Here is a 15,992-nt window from a genome sequence, read left to right on the forward strand (position 1 = left end):
AGTATGAGAATCAGCTCTGAACCTGCTTCTGTATTTAGAAATTCTATCAGACAATGTCCAAATGCTCAACCATGTCTGACTATTTTATTATTCCCTGTGTTGGTTGCTTTCCTTGGAATTTGGAAAGTGCCTTAGTATGCTAAAGTCGGACACATATGCTCATATGTGTTTAGCCCAGCCTGAAGCTGTTTCTCAGGTTGGTGGTAGGAGCGGATTTAGCTAGTGGCATCTATGCCTGACATCTCGGTTCACCAAGAACAGGTCTGCAGCTCGCATGTGCACAGAACCAGGATGGTACTTGAGGACAATGGTTTAATCGTAAAGAAATCAGGACTCACAGAACTCGCTGAGGGAGCAAAGGAGTTGAGGTGCTCAGGGGCCCGAGGAGGTCTATGAAGAGGACAGTTTGTAGTGCCTGCCCTCACCGAGCATCCTTATGATCTGGGAAGTTGTGACGGCGTCCCAAGCTCACTGCCCATGAGCTTGTACCCCAGAGATAGGTGTGTCCTAGCTCTTCTGTTGCCATAACAGAATTCCACAGACTGTCGAAGAATAGGTGCCTGTTTTCACTCACAGTTCTCAAGGCTGGGACACCAAGATGGACAGCAGGCATCTGGTGAAGGCTTCATGCTGTCTGATAACAGAGTAGGATAGTAAAGAGGGGAGCCCATGTGGGCCAGCGATGAAGCACAGGGGCATGAGCTTCATAATGGACCATGCTCAGGAGCAGAGGCCAACTCCTGCAAGAAAGCCGTGGATTTCCCTCAGGAACTGATCACCCCTGGAAGCTTCTCCTCCCAGCACCAGCACAGTGATGCCAGATCCCAACAGGAGGTGCCCAGGAGTCCAGCTCTCCTCACACAGAGCAGGGGTGGAATCACAGCACTGAGCTCACAAATTGAAGGGGATCGGGGAGCACTGTTTCCTTCTTTGTTGTCATAGTTTTATAACTAAATGTGAAGCAGTTGTACTAACCCAAGCTTGACTTGATTTAGCATGATCTAGACTCAGACACTTCTCTCACAGTTGTCTCCTCAAATCATTGAATACTTAAATTGTCAGACCTGTAGTACCTCAAAGTGCATTCTGTTCAGGTGGAGGGTGGCTCCTCAGGACCTATGAAATCTGGCCCTGGGTTGTATTTCATGAACAGCCTTGGGGTAATGTTGGTCTCTGGAAAGACTTGGGTCACCACCACCAGCTGCTTCCATGTAGGTCTTTCTCCTGGTCCTAACGTTAGATTTGTTCTTATTGAATTTATATCTGTCTGTAGCTATATGTATGTATGTATGTATCTACCTACCTACCTGTCACCAGAGGCATTATGTGACACTGTATCATCATCATTATTATTTTTGTATTATATATACTTTAATGGTACTTGGAGAGTTTACTTGACTTTACAGCACTGTACTCAAACTGGGAAAAACCCACAGGCAATAGATGTCCCTAGGGGCAACAGCTTTCACTTTTAGTGTCAAGTTGATTCAAAAGAAAAATGTAGTATCTTAGCAGGTATTTACTGTGTAAGATAAAAGCCATTGCTAATTGCATGACTGACTTTGATTTTAGGGATATTTGGATATCATTTCAGTAATAATATAGAGCCAGTATATCTTAAAGTGACATATGAAAATAAAATGTCTCTAAAATTACTTAAGAATAAACTGATTAAGTGTTGAAGTAATGGAGATAGTAATAATATTAAGTTGAATTTCTTATTCCAGCTAATAATAAAAATTTGTAGGTGACCAAAAATCCTAAAAAAGACAAGTGCAAATGAATTCTAAGGAGGTGGATGGCTCGTTGGAAGAATTAAAGTTTCAATTTTTTTTTCTCCCAATAGCTCACAGTCTGATGAATGACACTGATGTCCCCGTGGAAACAACTGAATGTCTTCAAGGTCAGGGAGAAGGATACAGGGGGACCGTCAACACCATTTGGAATGGAGTTCTGTGCCAGCGCTGGGATTCCCAGTATCCCCACCAGCACGACATAACTCCTGAGAATTTTAAGTGCAAGTGAGTCACAAGCCAAAATTGTGCATCTCAGTAGGAACCACAGGGCGTGAGGCAGAGTGGTAGCTTTTTACTGGCTTTTGTGTTACACTCCTTAAAACTTTGGTGTGCCCAGATGCCGAAAGAATAAAGCAAGTGTATTTCCTTACTGGGAGATTTTTATTACTTTAATCTGGAATTTGGTCCCAAATAGGTATGTCAAGGATTCTAAGTTACTAGGGTCCAGAAGGTTCAGTGCTAGGCTTTGGAAACACAGCTCTAGGGCATTTCTGATCACAGCTTTACTCCTGAAGGACGATATTAAGTCGCGCAATGGCCACGATCACCTTCATGCTAGAAACCAGTGCCTTCTCGCGGTTTCATATTGGCTTGGCCAGCGGTTATATTGCTTTTTAGAGAGAAACACACCTAGACTTATTCAATGCTTCACACTGATAAGTTTGCAGCTTCAGGCGCTGATGAACAGAATTCTGTTGGCCATCTCTTTCCAGTGGTGGTGGGAACCAGGGTAAGGGGGTGGTGGGGTGCTAAGATGAATGGGGGGACAGGGAGCCCGGCCTCCAGAGGATCACAGCCTTGTGGAGAGCGCGCCCCGTGGCTGCTCTTCCTCACCACTTGGCTTTGTCAGCCGGACCCATGTGTTTTTAAATGGTCCACCTTGTTAAGAGGAACATAAAGTGATTGCTTTTGAGATTTATAGCACACGTGTCATCCAGAGTGGCTGGGCTGAAACAGCACGTGTGACTAAAGAACACTGGTTTTATGTAATTGGTTTTTAATGGAGAGCTTTAAGCATGAGAGGCCCATCCCTGGGACTTAGGAGGAGTGCCTGTGTGTGTGTGTGTGTGTTTACCAAATCTAGTAACTTGTTTCGATGGTAAATATTCATATGTTAGCTTTTAAATTATTTTATAACAACATTTCTACTTGTTAACCTGGTTTTATATCCTTGTTTCTTCCATAGCAATTTATTCTGCACTGCTAATCCATGAGTCTTATACCTCAGAAATCTTAAAGCAAAGAAAGCAGAGAAAATGTGAGAAGATTACCCAGAAAGGGTAGAGGAGGCGGAGTGATGCTGTTCACACTCATGCTAAATGTAATAAATGGCAGTATACAAATAAAAATTCCGTATGTGACAGGCCCAATGAATTGTATAAGTAAGATAAAAGAGGATGGTTGTAGAAATTGAATCCATTGATCTTACAATATCTCATTCGAGGACAAAACATGCAATCATAAAAATCAAATACAAATATTTTTAAAATTTTAAAAATTTAAATACTATTTAAAAATAAACATAAAATATTAAAAAATCAAACATAATAAAAATACACAATTATAAACTACATGATATCTTTGTAACTAACTATTTTGCTCAGAATATTAATTTAGCATTTACTATTTTTGATCTAGCAGAACAGGGAGCATTCATCAGGTGTGTTGAGTTCTAGTAAATATTTTTTGCCCCAATCCTGAGACTCTTTACAAATGACAATTTTAAAAACACTATAGTGGAGCATAAATGTCTGTGATGAGTATACATGAATCATGTAATTAAAAATTCATTTTAGTAATTATAAATAATTCCTCAAGTGGAGCAAAAGAGCATGAGGAAGATATTTTGGTAAACCCTTATTTAGGGCTCAATCTAGACTAATGAGGTGTTTCTAGATATAGAGCCATAAGTGGGCACACTGAGAGTTTTGAGAGCCTTAGGGATTCACTTAATTTGAAAATACAAGATAATTTTGCAAAACAGTTCCTTATCTATAACTGCAAATTTATATAGGTTCTATGTGAAACTTAACAACACTTTAAAGAAAGGTTTGCTTCATCTATTCCAGTTAATAACTTTATCAGAAGATGAAAAGTTTGAATATAAGTTATTAGATGAACACTTTCAGTGTACTGGCTTTACTCACAGAAAATCACGGCCCCAGATTGTTTAATCACACAGTTTCTGACAAAACTGACACTGAGGAGATGGACTATTAGGTGCTGACTTCTTACTTGGGTACAGATTTCTTTCTGAGACCCCTTCAGCTTCTGGTAGCCCACGTGGGCATTGATAGACTGCCCTACTGCTGCATGGACCCAGGTTCCCAGTGCTGCGGTCTCATTCCCTGAATATTAATCTAGTAAAGTTATTACCCAGGGATCGAAAAGAAAATAAATGCTTACATTTAAAATTGAAGAGCATATTTCAGGAAAACAAACCATAAATTTCACAGTTTATGTGATGTAAACCTTATGTGAAGATAGAAAACCACCAAATTCTGTTTACTATAGCAAATATGAACATAATTTTTCCTTATAGATGCCTCTACATTTCTAATTAAAATGTGGATAAAATAAAATTAAAATGTGGATAAAATAAAAGATATACATGCGTTACACTGAAATCTTGTTCTATAATTAGGCTTCAGTGCTATAAATAGGGCTTACATTTCCAGAAACATAAAGAGCTCAGATAAAGCTTCTCAGTCCAGAAACAGCTAATGTGTTGTTGAAAGAAATCTAGGCAGCAAATAAAATGCATCCAAGCAATACAGAATTCAAGGAAGAAATAGCTGGCATGTTTATGGTGGTGCACGTGGGAGTGAGCTGACTGTGAATTTGCAGCAAGTGACTGGTGACTGTTGGGAGCCTTTTCTTCCGCAGAGAGATGCGTGTCCTTTCCGTATTCGCTGTGCCCATGGAGGTCACAGCAGGGAGTGTCCCAGAGCTGCCTCTCTCTCCCAGGCAGCTGTACCCGCTGTGTGCAGCTCCAGGACTGAAAGAAAAGGGAGGCTGTGTGTGATAGCATGCAGTTTGGTCACATGGTCAGCGTCAGTTACATGGTCTGAGTGCACCCTGTTGTCCTTACCCTGAGGGCTCTGAGGGCTCTGCTCATAAACCTGCAGCATCCTGCCATCCAGAATCGGACCCGCACTAATTTCAGCAGCTAAGCACACCCTTGTTCTTCACAGGGACCTGCGGGAGAATTACTGCCGAAACCCAGACGGCGCTGAGTCGCCCTGGTGCTTCACCACCGACCCGAACATCCGAGTTGGCTACTGCTCCCAGATCCCCAAGTGCGACGTGTCAGGTGGACAAGGTAATTGCTGGCACTGGCAGCGCAGCAGGGTGAGGGGCAGGGTTGATGGCCTGGGTCTCGTCTTGTTCTGTGGTTCTTGCCTGCTGGCAGGAGGCTCCCAGGCTGGATGCTGCTGTCAGCATGGATTCCTGGAGTGCCAGGCACAGACAGTTCCAGGCTCTGGAGATAGACCTGGGTACAAAATGAGAGTCTCTGCCCCAGAGCTCTGCTTTCCAGGAGTCGGAGCCCGTGCAGAATGGAAGAGGAGGTGGGAGCTTGTGTGCGAATGTGTGCTAAATGTGAGGGGAGAATTGCACAGAATTCCATGTGCTAGGGCCACAGGCGAGCGAGAGCAGAGGGAGGGAGACATGAGATGTGATGGGTGCCCGTGGAGCAGTGTGTCTGACCCGTGGCCTGCAGGCTGCCTGCGGGCCCAGAGCACGGGGAATGTGGCCTGGCTGACTGCAAACTGAGGTGAGTTTGGACGTACTTTTCACGATTCAGTCATATGGTGCTCCGTATGCCTGTAGAGGCCCGAAGAGTGTGCAGAGGAAGGCGCAGGGCGGTGCCCACTCAGCCTCCTGCAGCCGCCACACACGGGGGGGCTCTTGGGGGGTCTCGTGGAAAGGCGTGAATCAGATTTTACAAGCACTTATGTGCTAGCGAGTAGAGTAGCAACTCTGGATAATAGTATTTCAACTTCCCTACGTGTGAAAGTGTGTGTGTGTGTGTGTGCCTGTGAGAGGAGGAATTTTATTGCTTTTTAGCAGACATGTAAGCTTTCCTATGTGATTACTAAACATTGGCTTGTCGCATTGTTTAGTAAATAATTGAATAAGTTAAAATAGTTTTCAGCAGCTGAGGTACAGGATGTACAGATGTGTCAAGCGGCATTTTGCCCAGCTGTTTCTGTCTCCTCACATACAGGGCACCACTGATCCTAGAAGTGTTACAATCGAGCCTTTGAAAGGAAGCTTAGTTAATGGTGTTTTATATGTGGTTCAAGACGGTCCTCATACTCCACCCAGGTCCAGGCAGCCACACAGGCTGGACACCAGGGAGATACAGGGAAGCTCGGAGGCCAGTCTGAGAACTCAGACAATAAGTGCACAGGACACTGTGGCAGGCACGGAGGGACAGAGGTTAGAGGGCTCTGAGATGCCTTTGTCGGGCATGGCAGGCATAGTTAGGATTCACACTGGAGCTCTGAATGCTGGCTTAGTTCTGGGACAAGTTACTTGGTGGTCTTAGTTTTCGCGAGTCTCTCTGGCTGCCTCATGAAAAATAGTCAGGGTTCTCTACAAGGGTTGAAACAGGAGGATCAGCGCCGATTGCTGAGTGGAGAGGACCCGTCCCAGGTGTTAGCTGGCTGATGCGCAGTGCTCTGGTTTGGGGAAAATTAATCACCACTGCAAACCGCGAGATGCTTCATGCTATTCAGAAAACAGTAGGAGTATGATATTGAAATTAATTTAAAATAATTTGTAAATGATTCATAATAGTGTTGACTCTGGACATTTTTTGGTGGATGACCAGTTGAGAATTCTATTTTTTAAATGATCATATATTTATTTCACATAAACTTAAAAACAATGTCCTGGTCACAGTTGGTCTTAAAGTCTCCCCAAAGTGCAACCCTATCTGACGGCTTGTCCCCTCTCCGCCCCCTGCCACCTCCTATCCAGGCCCCCAGTCTGTGCAGGTCCTCAGGCCCCACTGGACAGGGGTGGGGTGTGGGTCCCCTCTCAGCCTTTTCTGTCCTGGGAAGATCTGAGTCAGTGGGACGTGCAGCTGGAACAGTAATGAGGGGTGTCTGGTACGAGTGGAGGACTCTACACCCCCGTCACACTCACAATTACTCGATGAGCTTCTGGTGTGCACTAAGCTGTGTGTACACCTGTGTGTCACGTGGAAGAGGCTCAGGTGACAGGAGTGGATAATATGGTACCTTGGAGTTTAATAATTCCTATTACTTACCTAATAGATCTATTCAATAACAGATTGAAATAATTTCATATGATTTAAATCCTTTCCTCTAAATTCTCAAATCAGTATAAACGGGCTTCAGCCTGATTTCTGCATAATGACCTTTTTGCTTATCTCCCATGTTTTCCCCTTTAATTCACTCTCCAACTGTACGTCATACTGTCATTTTTTGTGATGTCTTGCACTTGGCACACGCTGTTGGGCTTGCTCTAGAAGAAGGCGTAGACCCACCGTTCACACCACGTCTGCCAGCCAGCTCAGAGCCCAGCTGGGGAGCTCTAACCACCGCGACGCTGCTGTGCTCAGGAGGCATCGCAACCCACCTGTAGGTCTAACAGACACAGAAATCGGGACACACATGCGTGTATGTTGCTCTTCCCACTCTCCATACGACAGGAAATGTAAATTCCACATGGAGTTTAATAATCGGAAACCTCTTTTAAAATTTCATAATATCTGAATGCACACTAATGTTGTTCCAACAAGACATTAAGTGACACTATTTTAGAAAGTAAAACTGAAGCTGTAGAGTTGCTTGAAAGTGTTGACAAGACAGTACTTAAGAGATTACACGATACACTTAAGGAAAGACACAGAGGACAGTCCTTAATTTCAAATATTTGTATCGGTGTCCAAATGGGGAGAATAAGTGAATGAAATCTCTAGCTAACTGGGTAGATGTAGAAGTAAGCCAAACAAACATGAGAAAGAAATAGGCAAAACGAAAGGGAATTATTAATAAGGTTGAGAAAATAAAAGAACTAAACAAATAAATGATTAGTTATAAACTAGTTCTAAACTTTAGAACTAAACACATAAATAGATCAACAGCATGTTTTTTTGTTTTTTTGTTTTTTTGTTTTTTTTGTCTTTTTCATTTTGATCGGTACCAGGGATTGAACTCACGACTGCCTGCTTGCAAGGCAGGCGCTTATGCCGCTGAGCTAAATCCCCAGCCCCAAACAGCATGTTTTTAAAAAATGACAAAATAGTCTACAAACTGATTCATGAGGAAGAAAAATATATAGAGGAATAATTATTAAAGAGGAAATAACCATGAAAACAAGAAAATTAGAAAACATGGGTTTTCAGTTTATTTAACTTAATGTAAAAACATTGAAAATGTGGATGATATAGAAATCTTAGGTGGATTTATTCTAATAAAAGGAATACATATTTCTTTAAAGAATTACTTTATCAAATACACCATGCCCAGATGCATACTCATACATTAAACATTCTCAGAACTGTACTCTACACCCATACTTACCAAACACAATAAAACTTGCAACTTTTTATGTTATAATAAGGCACCTAAACATGATACAGATAGCACAGAATAAAAGCCACTATAAAACTGTCTCATTTTTGCATATTTCTATCAACATTAAGTAATTTGAAGAATCCAACAAAAAATTAGAAAAAGTACATAATGGTTAAAAAGAATTTAAGAATGAAAAGCATTTAAGTAATAGAAACTATTAGCAAAATTAGATGGAAAACATTATGATAAATCTCAAGAGGTTCTGAAATTTCTGTGACAAAGTTTACTCATTCTTTAAAAAGTATTCAGCTAGGCAAGAATTCATGTTCTTTATACACATATACATAAACATCCATGCGTACTTATTTATACATAGACTTCCTTAACACATAATCATATTTCAGCATAAAGTATAGACATCACACAGTACATATACACACTTTTACAGCATGTTGTCACATATATGTTTATGTACATATATACAAAATACATATATATGTTACTATAAAATCATCATTTAAAGAATACAAATTAGAGATATTCTAATGTCAAAATTATACCTACTGTCTCTGTGAGCATTTAGTATTATAAATGAAATTTGACATTGCTTTACGTTTTACATTTTACTGAAGATATGACTCTAAACAACTAGACAAGAAGATATATCAGTTGGAAATAAAATGTGAAAGATCTCTGTGTAAATGTTATAATAATAACATCTAGAAAATAGAAGTTGTGCAATAAAATGTACTTTAAGACAGAAAATACAATCTGTATGGAAATATCATTTTATATAGATATATCTTTGATGATTAAAAGAGAAAACATCATCTATGCTACAAACAAAGTTTAAGGAATTATAGGAATAAATTTAGAAAAAAGGTATAAAATCTTCGTAAGAAAAATTTTAACTAATTTAAAACCCATAAAACATGTAGATAAATATCATTTGTTCTTGATATTATAATTCAATGTCATGAGTATATAATTTCTCCCTAAGCTAATCTTTAAATTCAATGCAAAGTTAAAAACATTTTGTGATACTAAGTACATTTATTTTAAAGTTCTCAACTAATAAACTTTTTAAAGTATGTCTTGGTTATTGGCTTGCTGCTGGCCCAAAATTCCTGATACTCAAAAGTTAAAAGAGGAAAGAGTTATTTAGCTCACGGTTTGTAGAGGTTTCAGTCCATGGTTGGCGGGCTGCAAAGCAGAGCGGCATGGCAGCGGGGCGTCACGGAGGAGCAACAGTCCATGGCGTGGCAGGCGGAAAGGCAGCTACCAGCAAGCCTTCTGGACCCTTATCACATCCAGTCTACAAGGCTATTGGATGTGTCTTCCCATTATGAACATCCAGAACTACGGTAAACTAATTAGTGAACTGAGTTATCACACACTCAGCCCAGCCACTTCTGGAAAGCCCCATCTGTAGGTATGTGCAGCTTTGGGGTAAAATTAGGAGACCTGCCATGACAGAATACGATAGAGAAAGCCTTGAAAACGAGAGGATGTAGAAGAATTAACTCTGTGAGCAGTAAAATAATTTTACAAGGAGTTTATAGTTAAAAGGTTGTACCTCTAGATTCTGAAGATATTGACAAATAGAATGTTGCACAGTCTAAAACTAAACCCAAGTGCTACAGATATTTATAATATTAGTACAGGATGACCTGCCACTGGATGAAACATGAAGCTTTAAAATCTAATAATGCCTATGTGGAAAAAAAAAAGATAAGATTGGCATCTCTTATGTCATTCCTAAAAAGAAACCTGAAATGGATAAAAGATCTGAGTGTGAAAGCGGAAACTGCACAGATTTGGTCCAACAGTGCATGATGGGTGCACAGTCCTGACGCTATGCAAAGAACAGGCACGGGGGTTTCAGCTCAGTGTTAGCAGTGATGGAGAAATAACCTGTGTGGAGCGTGGCGGGTGTGCGAAAAGTACAACTCTCCACTGGCTGACCTGTGTGGTGTCCACATGCACGAGCAGATTAAAAACAAGGCACAGGGCCTGGGGAATTAGCTCAGCAGCATAAGCAACAGCCTGGCACACAGGAGGCCCTGAGTTCCATCCCTGGTACCAAAAAGAAAGTTAGAAAAAGAAAAAGACAAAGAAATATTGAGGGAGTGTTTATATAAACCCATATATTTGTACATTCATATTATATTTTTTGTATACGTTGTATAAATTTCTGCTTAGTTTTGTCAGAAAACCCTGCGACCTTGTTTCTATGGGCAAAGGGTGATCTAAAGATTCCTCCCCAACAGCCCTAGGGTCACACTTCCTGATATGAAAAGGTGGTGTTGTCAGAGGGAAGTGTTTTCCTTGGAGTGCTCTTCAGATGTGTAAATACCGAGTCTCACCAGATTCTGCTGTCCAGTGACAGGGTAATAAGGTCCTGTAATGACCAATATTTTATCTATAACAAGTTCTAGACACTGAGTCTTTATGTTTAAGTGCAAAGCCTTAGATCAGAAATACAGATTTGATTCAAAGATATGAACTCTGATCATTGAATGTATGCATTCTATTTTCTGACTATTTTAACTATTTCCCAGAAACGATCGAATTCATTTAATCAGTTTTAATAGGATTGGTTACCTATTATTTATTGTAATCACTTAGGACATTTTAAAGCCAAAGGCAAGGTGCCACATCTTACTAAACGGAAAAAGAGAATAACCATAATGTTAGTGTGTATTTGTAGATAACATTTTACAGCCATATCTCTATTTTATTTACGTAAAATTAGGAATGTTTAATGAAGTCACTTTTTAATTGGCAGCTGTTATGGGATGCTGTTTCTTTCCTTGTGTACTTTTATTTTTCTCTGCACCAGGGATGGAACGCGGGCTTCTATTGAGCTGCATCCCTACGTCATTTCATTCTTTATTTTGAGGCACGATTTCACCTCTTGTCTCCTCCCTGTCCAGTCTGGCCAGGCCCCTGGATTAACTGGATTCCAGACCTATGCCATCACCGTGGGCTGTTACTGTTTAAGTATAGATTAATAATGTACAGTGTTAATTTATGTTCGTTAAGGACTTGGGCACTTCTATCAATGCTAATGGGACACAGATTGCTCAATTAAATGACAGGAAATAAAACCTCCTGGGTATGGTAAGAGGGGAGTCCAGCTAAAGTGGCTGTAATTGGCCCAGTGATCACTGAGCATAAAAAATGAATGACAGGCACAGATCGCGCAGCACCCTGAGTGAGAAGAGAATGCAGCGCCCACACTTCGTTTCCAGGTCTGCTAGCCGCAGCATTTCTGTTACTGTAGCTGCATCTCTTGAGTCCCAAGAAGGATTAAGGAGGGAAGCTCCTGTTTACCAAAGAATATCCAGTAATAAATAGGAAGCAGTTAGAAAAACAACCCATGGATAAGTGATGCTTGGAAACTCAGCGAAGTACACTTAAGCCGTTTTGTGCAAATTTGTTTGGCAGTTGAATGTTTACTCGGTTTTGAAAGCCCTGAACTGGTTTTGCTAAGTGCAGAGGGAAGCTTTTCCCTGACGCCACTTAGCACCTGGATCAACTGCATCAGCGCTGACGACCAAACCCATGTCCCTCGTCACATAGGCTGCTGTGGCCTGCACAGGCCGGGGAGCGGCACCCTGCAAGAGTACAGCCCAGCGTCTTTCACTTGGTCCCAGCCCTGAGGAAGTGGTGAGCAGAGTGCAGAGCAGCTGTGCGGTGACTCAGGGAGCCCCGCAGGACCAGGACCGCAGGGTCTCTGTCCCTCCTCCCATTGCTCTTGCAGCCCTTCTGCAGAAAGAAATCGGTCAGAAGGAAACATTAGGAAATACCTACATCCATCTACAAGTCGTCTTCTCTTTGGTACCCTCATGAGTGGCTCATCGAACTTTTTGGGTTTATTATTGTTTGTAATATTTGAATTCGTAGAGGTACTTATTTTTATGGAATAAAAATTGAGCTGGAGATAGATTTCCATCTGAGCTCTGTAGGTGTCCAGTTTTACGGACTTCAGGTATTCTGTTTAATCATGTTACTTTTCATGGCTTTGTATACATACAAGACATTTTCACTGTACCCCTCATTGTATTCATGACTTGTCTTTTTTGTGTTTTATGTCTAGATTGTTATCGTGGGAATGGAAAAAATTATATGGGTAGTTTATCCAAAACAAGATCTGGGCTAACGTGTTCCATGTGGGACAAGAACATGGAAGACTTGCACCGGTGTGTATACTGCTTTCGGTAAATGGGCAGGGGAAGGCAGTGGTACACGGGCCGGGGTACACGGGCCGGGGGATATTAGGGGCTCACTGGCTGGCGGATAGGAGTACACGGGCGGGGGTTGGCAATGGTTACCTGCATGTGGACCCACATGCTCTTACTGTTTTCCATCCTTTTGTCTTAGTAAACCAATAAAACATTAAATCTATTTTCCTATATAGCTAATAGCATTGCCTCTGCATGGGGAAAACTTTTTACACACAATTCCCCCCAGCCTGCGTTTATTGGGTACTTACTGTGTGGCCTGCTGGTGACTGGCCTTATGAGGATTAGCGATAACAAACTGGTACGCATTTTAGTTTCCCATTTCAAGGAGGATTTGGTCACACTGAACACCCATTACGTGGCATATGTGGGGTTTCAAATAGGGCATGTTAAAGGATTGTTGTTGTAAAATTAACCTTAAGAGCAGTTTGTAAAAATCCATAAATCACTTTCAGATACATATTAATTAATATCTATTAAAATGATGGAAACAGATTTTTTGTACAACTTCATTACATAAGATTTTGCCATTATTTCAGGAATGTATATACCACTTTAAAAAATCTATGTAGTTCAGAAAATTGAAGATTTCATATTGAACATATTTACAAAGAAATTCCCCCTGGGCTCTCAGAATAGTCTTGCTGTTTATAAAATTACGAAACAAGTGTGACACGTCATTGTGACTTAAACCAGATTTCAAGTAAACATCCCAGAATATACACAACAGAGGGAAAAGAAGGTCAAGTGTCGGTGAAGGGCCTGTCACAGCACTGCTCCAGAGGAGTGCTGGTGCCGTCTGACGGACCGCATTCTGGGGAAGAATTCCACATGAGGATAAGGACTTCAGGCTCTGAGAAGTCCAGTCACCTTCCTTCTCTTACTTAAATTTCCGAGTCCTTTTTCCCCTCCACAGTGCGTTCAGCAGTGCCTGCTCCTGCTCTCAGGGTGGATTGTCTCCATTCCGTTATTCCACAATATTGTTAGCTCTGAAGCAGTACTTTCTAATATACATATAACACATCGCAGGAGTATAAGCTACCTGTAAACTTCTGTGTTAACAGCCACTGGAAAGAAGTAAAGATGGATAAACAAATCGTATTTTCAGTATGTTATTTAACCCAATACTGTATATTTAAAGATTTTTTATTGTAGTACATATTCAATACAAACATTTTCAGTGACATCTCATGTCCTGCTTCATAATGTACAACACACTGAAAATCTGGCTCCAGTTTACCTGGTTACCAGTTCTGGTTACCATTACCAGTTCACCTTTGGACCAGCATTGATCACCTGTCACTTTGTCAGGGACCATACATGCTCACGGGTTCCAGCACTGGAAGTCAAAATCTTATGACTTAAAAGACAGAGTTTGACCTTCACGGATCTCAAGGTCCAGTAGAGGAGGACAGGGATGTCCCTCACCATGGTGTAAATACGTAAACGCAGATTCACGAGGTGGGTAGGCAAGGCGGAACTGTCCCTGACGCTGATGACTATGAAGCCCTCCTGAGGGGCAGACATTAGCAGGAGAGGCAGCATTTGGCCAAAGGAAATGCAGAAGAGAGGAAAGATTAAAGTGTGACAATTAGAAATGATTCTGGCCAGGCTGAGAGACTATAATTCGCTCTGGGTCCACAGAGAAGACGTTCTGCGGAGGCTCTACCATCTTACAAAAGCCCTGTCAGCTGGGGGAAGAGTTTTGATTTTATCCTAAGCATTCAGATGACTCAGTAGAGAAAATTGAAACAAGAATTTGCATAATTTAAACTAAAAGCTGATTTCGACACTGCTGTTTTCAAAACTGTTTTTAGGAATAGGCAGTGGTGAGCGGGGGTAGATTGGATCTTCAAAACATTGAGAGATAATTGTTCCCATCTCCTGCCAAGGCTGCTTAGGGATTTCCCATTGGAAGCTTGAAGTTTTCATGTGGAAGTGTTTACACCACAGACATCAGCAGGGCCTCCAAAGAGGACTCCCCTACCGCACCTGTGAGGATGATTCCTCCGCATGGCCAGCTGGTCACTGCAGACAGCGCTGGTTACGCAGGGAACCCCGGGGCAGTAACCCTCACTACAGGGAGTTGAAGCTTAATTTCTGGAAATACTTAAAAGTGACTTGGAAAAAAAGGCTCAGGAAATTAATGAACTCTCAAGCTGCAGGGTACCATTTTGAAGAGCAAACTGTGCAAGGAAGAAGTTGGGCTTGAGGATTCTGTTAACTTAGAAAGGCTGAAATGTTATTTGCTTATCTGTTGGGAAGATAGATTTTGTAGCTATATGGCCAATAAGATTTTAGAATTTAATTACTTCGCTGGCACTTTGTTATTACTCTTTAGAATATTTTCTGGTTGTTTGTGCCAGTGATAGTGCTAGTGTTGATTCTTACGCATCTGAAACGTGAACATACTTTCTTATTCTTGCACGGCATTTCTCCACTTCTATGCACAGGTTCTGTCATTTGCCATTGTAGTTACTAAGTAGAAGCCAAATCACCAAATCTCTCATCATATTGTGTATGAAAATCCTGTCTGGAAGCCAGTCTGTGAAAATCTGTCCAGTGATATTCTGAGGATAGAAACCAATGGTCCCAAGTGAAACTGTACCGATCCTGGCAAAGTAACAGAGAGCCACACCGAGCAGCAGCTTGTGCAGTGCCTGCCTGCCCTGCCGGGAAGGGATGTGTGGGGCTGCATCTTCTCACAGCTCCTTCTGAGGTCTGGCTTGTTGTTCACACAGTCACATCTTCTGGGAGCCGGATGCCAGTAAGCTGAACAAGAATTACTGCCGGAATCCAGACGACGATGCCCACGGACCCTGGTGTTACACGGGGAACCCTCTCATCCCCTGGGATTACTGCCCCATTTCCCACTGTAAGTACAGTCCCTGGGACTTTTCAGCTGAAGTATTTTCAGTGTACTGAGTCTCTGCTAACATTATTTCTTAATCAGTGCTGTAAATATTACGTACTCAGGAGCTGATTTCAAACTAAGGACATTCTTCAGACAGCAATTCATGAAGACAGACACACCCTGCTCAGACACAGGAGTCTCAACTGCTGCCTTTCTCTATGGGTGTGATCACCACACACACACGCATGCAGACACACCATCACCAGCTTGCTTGGAGATCAGAAGGGACTCTTGATTGAATTTAGGGTTTTTCCCCCCCTGAAAGCTTCCCAATTGGAATCCAGAAGCAATAAATGGTGGTTCCAATACACGAGGGCGGGAAAGATGCACCCAACCACATCCACGTCCGTGTATCCATGCATGCAGCCACTGAGCACAGCAGAACTGCGTGGGGTGGCAGAGTTTCTCACCCATGAGTGACCCAGGCAGGCCCGAGACAGCCTCTCCACTTCTGCAGAAAGCAAGGGAGCTTTGAAAAGACTGA

At 41.9% G+C, this 15,992-nt stretch overlaps 1 protein-coding gene across 2 annotated transcripts in view; it reads left to right on the plus strand.

The window, feature by feature from the left end:
* The window catches only part of Hgf (hepatocyte growth factor), a 63,223-nt gene that overhangs the window by 32,486 nt on the left and 14,745 nt on the right, over positions 1-15,992 (plus strand). For both annotated transcript variants that reach the window (XM_005003642.4, XM_013152461.2), the window contains exons 9-12: positions 1,847-2,021; positions 4,991-5,118; positions 12,450-12,552; positions 15,336-15,469. In XM_005003642.4, coding sequence (XP_005003699.1) covers positions 1,847-2,021; positions 4,991-5,118; positions 12,450-12,552; positions 15,336-15,469 — 540 coding nt within the window. The remainder of the gene's footprint in view (positions 1-1,846; positions 2,022-4,990; positions 5,119-12,449; positions 12,553-15,335; positions 15,470-15,992) is intronic.

The sequence above is a fragment of the Cavia porcellus genome, unplaced genomic scaffold, assembly GCF_034190915.1.
Source record: "Cavia porcellus strain 051 isolate PalLab524CR breed Dunkin Hartley unplaced genomic scaffold, mCavPor4.1 scaffold_2, whole genome shotgun sequence".
NCBI lineage: Eukaryota > Metazoa > Chordata > Mammalia > Rodentia > Caviidae > Cavia > Cavia porcellus.